Source organism: Lolium rigidum, chromosome 6 (assembly GCF_022539505.1).
Source record: "Lolium rigidum isolate FL_2022 chromosome 6, APGP_CSIRO_Lrig_0.1, whole genome shotgun sequence".
In the NCBI taxonomy this organism is placed as follows: Eukaryota; Viridiplantae; Streptophyta; class Magnoliopsida; order Poales; family Poaceae; genus Lolium; species Lolium rigidum.
The window spans coordinates 286,603,273-286,606,551 of NC_061513.1; the positions used below are offsets into that span (position 1 = coordinate 286,603,273).

General features: G+C 46.9%; 1 protein-coding gene across 1 annotated transcript; it reads left to right on the forward strand.

Annotated features, from left to right (window-relative positions):
- Positions 1–1,102: 1,102 nt before the first annotated feature.
- LOC124668186 (F-box protein At5g07610-like) lies at positions 1,103–2,728 on the forward strand. The gene is made up of 2 exons (XM_047205362.1): positions 1,103–1,329; positions 1,414–2,728. The coding sequence occupies exons 1-2, from the start codon at positions 1,201–1,203 to the stop codon at positions 2,515–2,517; spliced, it is 1,233 nt and encodes a 410-aa protein (XP_047061318.1). The 5' UTR covers positions 1,103–1,200; the 3' UTR covers positions 2,518–2,728.
- Positions 2,729–3,279: the final 551 nt, after the last annotated feature.

Genomic DNA, 3,279 nt, shown 5'->3' on the forward strand with positions numbered 1-3,279 from the left:
ACCTTGTTATTAATAACATCCAATGTTCATGATCACGAAACTATGATCATCTATTAATCAACAAGCTAGTTATACAAGAGGCTTACTAGGGACTCCTTGTTATTTACATAACACACATGTATCAATGTTTCGGTTAATACAATTATAGCATGGTATGCAAACATTTATCATAAACTCAAAGATATATTATAATAACCACTTTATTATTGCCTCTTGGGCATATCTCCAACACTTAGCAGCCTCATTCGAGGCGTCATCGACAACCGCAAGTCTTCCCCGGCGTGTAGGTGATAGAGCGAGCTCCAAGATGCGCGGGCACGACGGCGAGCAGCGGTAGGGCATTTGCGCGAGGCCGATGCAGGCGCGGCTCCGCTACGGTGTGCGCTCCACCGCCGAGTCCCTTGAGTCGTCTAAGGACCTGAGGCTCCAATGCAGGCGTGTGCACTCAGCTGCCTGGATCCCGCTCCGCCACCCTACTTCCGCCGCCCTGCTCCCGCCTCCATGCCCTGCTTGTCCCCTCCTCCCTGTCCGCCCCTCCCGTCGGCCAGTTTGGGGAATATTTTTTTTGGTGGGGGGAGGGTTGGGGTGTGGGCGGTGCGGCTTGGAAAATCCACCCCTCCCCCCGTCAAACTCTGTTACCGGAGGCCATATGAGGGCACAAGTGGAGATGCTCTTAGCTCCCCTAAACAAAAAAATAGATAGTTTACTAGTAACTATATTATTATTGTAAAATTACAAACACACCCATCTTAAGAACCAGGATGAAATTTCCAGAGTTGTCCTGTATCTTAAGGTACAAAAGTTCCAAAAGCACGAGGAGTTGATTTTTTTTTGAGAAACATAAACGCAGACGCACATATACACCTATATATCTTGGATAATACTCCTATGAAACGTTCTCTTTTTTTTGCGAAACCCTATGAAACGTTCTCGTGCACATGAATTTATCCTTTCGTTCTCTAAAAAAAAAAAGATTTCCTTGTGTACAGGGCACAGTTTACATTAGGAGTAAGCCTATTAATATTCCACGGAGTAGATTTTTTTTCTTCTACGTAAGAGAAGTGGTAAATCGACGCAGCCGAGGCGCCTGGCCGATCCTTACTCTTCCCAAACCCTAGAGGCTAGAGCTCCGGCGACCTGCTCCCAGGACGGCCGAGGCAAGGGCCTCGAGGCACTGATACACGGATCGACGAGGAGGCGATGCCGCCAGGAGGACAAGTTCAAGGAGGCAAGAATGGCCGCACGAAGCAGAACCAATCGTCGGCAACCGGCCGCCGCCGCGGCGAGGACATTCCACCCCTTCCTACGCCAACGTTCCCAGCTTCCCAGGTTCGCTCCACACATTCTCTCCCAATCTTGTATTCTTGGAAGGAAATCGATGGGAACCTGACGGACTGTCTCTTCCATCTGCAGAGGAGGAAGAAGCAGAGTCGGAAGAAGAAGAATCAGCACCAGCAGGTGGCGGCGAGCCTCCCCGAGGGCCCTCTCATGGAGATCCTGTCGCGGGTGCCCTACAGATCGCTGTGCCGCTTCAAGTGCGTGTCCAGGTCGTGGCTCGCTCTCTGCTCCAACCCGGACATCCGCAGGAGGTCGCCGCAGACCCTGTCGGGCTTCTTCCACAACCACAGATACGGCGACCTCAGATTCCGCAATCTGTCCGGGAGAGGGGCCCCTATGGTCGACCCTGCTCTACCTTTCTTGCGGGGATACGATGGCTTGAAGGTCGAGCAGTGCTGCGGCGGCCTTCTCCTCTGCAGATGCTGGAAATCTCATGCCCAGGAAAAGGATCTTGTTGTGTGCAATCCTGCGACTGAGAAGTGGACCGTGGTACCTCCTATAGTGTTTTTGGATGAAGAGGACAGTGACCCTTATTCGCAACCAGGGCTTGCCTTACTCGGCTTCGACGCAAGCACTCCGTCTCGCTTCGTGGTGTTTGCTCCTCTTGTAGGTTGTCTAGATGATGTGGCAATCTACTCATCTGAAACTGGAAGATGGACCCGGAGCGGATGTGATGACATGGCTGTTCCTGTTGTTACTGCAGAGTGTGTCTTCCTGAACGGCTTTATGCATTTGACGATCGATGAACCTGAAATAGCCGCAGTGGACACAGAGGGGGAGGTGTGGACACAAATTCCTCTTCCAGAAGATATGGAACCGAGCAATGGTAATACTTCAATGGGGCAATCTCAGGGTCTCTTGCATGCTTGGTACATAGATCCGGATAAAGAAAACCAACTCTCTGTGTGGGTGCTTGAGGATTATGCTGGTGATAACTGGACCCTAAAGCACATGGTTAGCGTTCCAGAACTGTTTGATGCGGAAGATGAGGATGGATTCTATGAGATGTTTGCAATTCATCCAGAACGAAATTTGGTTTTCATTACTAATGGGGAGGACATGACTCTGTCGTACGATATGGATAACCAGGAAGTGCATGTCCTTTGCACTTCCGGAGAATTTCTGGGTGGTCTACCTTATGTTCCATGTTTTTCAGAGTGGTTATCAGATGGACACTGAAAGTCGGTGCAGCTTCATGTACTTAATGGAATGCCTTTGTAAAAACCAGCCGTCTGGTATGTGCTAGTCTGCTAGTTCTTTTGCACTGGCTTCGGAATGTCTTCCTGGCATTCCATATTTTGACGTTCGGGTGCTTTCCTTTTTCATGGCTTTGGACAACGTTGGTTAGCCATGTGAAAGTTTGTAAGCGACAAGCATTCCAGTGGGTAATGTGTAGTTGTATGAATGGAACTACTTACCTAATATATTTTTCTTTGATGCAGTAATAGTTATTGTGGTAACTTGTTATCTGTTCAAGTGGGGGTAAATATGAGTGTGCATTGTCTATGTTAAAAATGTTTTCATTTCTGCTCTTCACTCCATTTATTCCACGCAAATATATCTTTATTGTATGACTTATATCGACTTGCATTTGTAAATTTTAAAATTGTGCCTCTTTTCTGCAATAGATTATTATGGAGTGGCTCTTCCTTTTGTAAATTTTAATGTGCTGCATATACAGAGAGTCTACAGAGATGTTAGTTTTCTTGCATGAACTTTCATTGATGGTGTCAGACAATATGAACCATTTTTTAATTAAACATTATTCAGCTTAACAGACATAGAGGACACAATAGTTTTTGTATTTTGCTTAGCTGAGGATAGCAAAAAATTATGTTTGCAGTTAAGACTTTGGATCCATAAATATTTCTGTTTCCACTACAAGTTATGCACCCCTAATGTGTTGGTGTTTCTTAATCTGTTGTTTTAACTGAGCTGTCC

Coding starts and splice junctions, on each gene's coding strand:
- LOC124668186 (XM_047205362.1), top strand. CDS start 1,201: ATGCCGCCAGGAGGACAAGTTCAAGGAGGCAAGAATGGCCGCACGAAG. Junction 1,330..1,413: donor CAACGTTCCCAGCTTCCCAG/GTTCGCTCCACA, acceptor TTCCATCTGCAG/AGGAGGAAGAAGCAGAGTCG.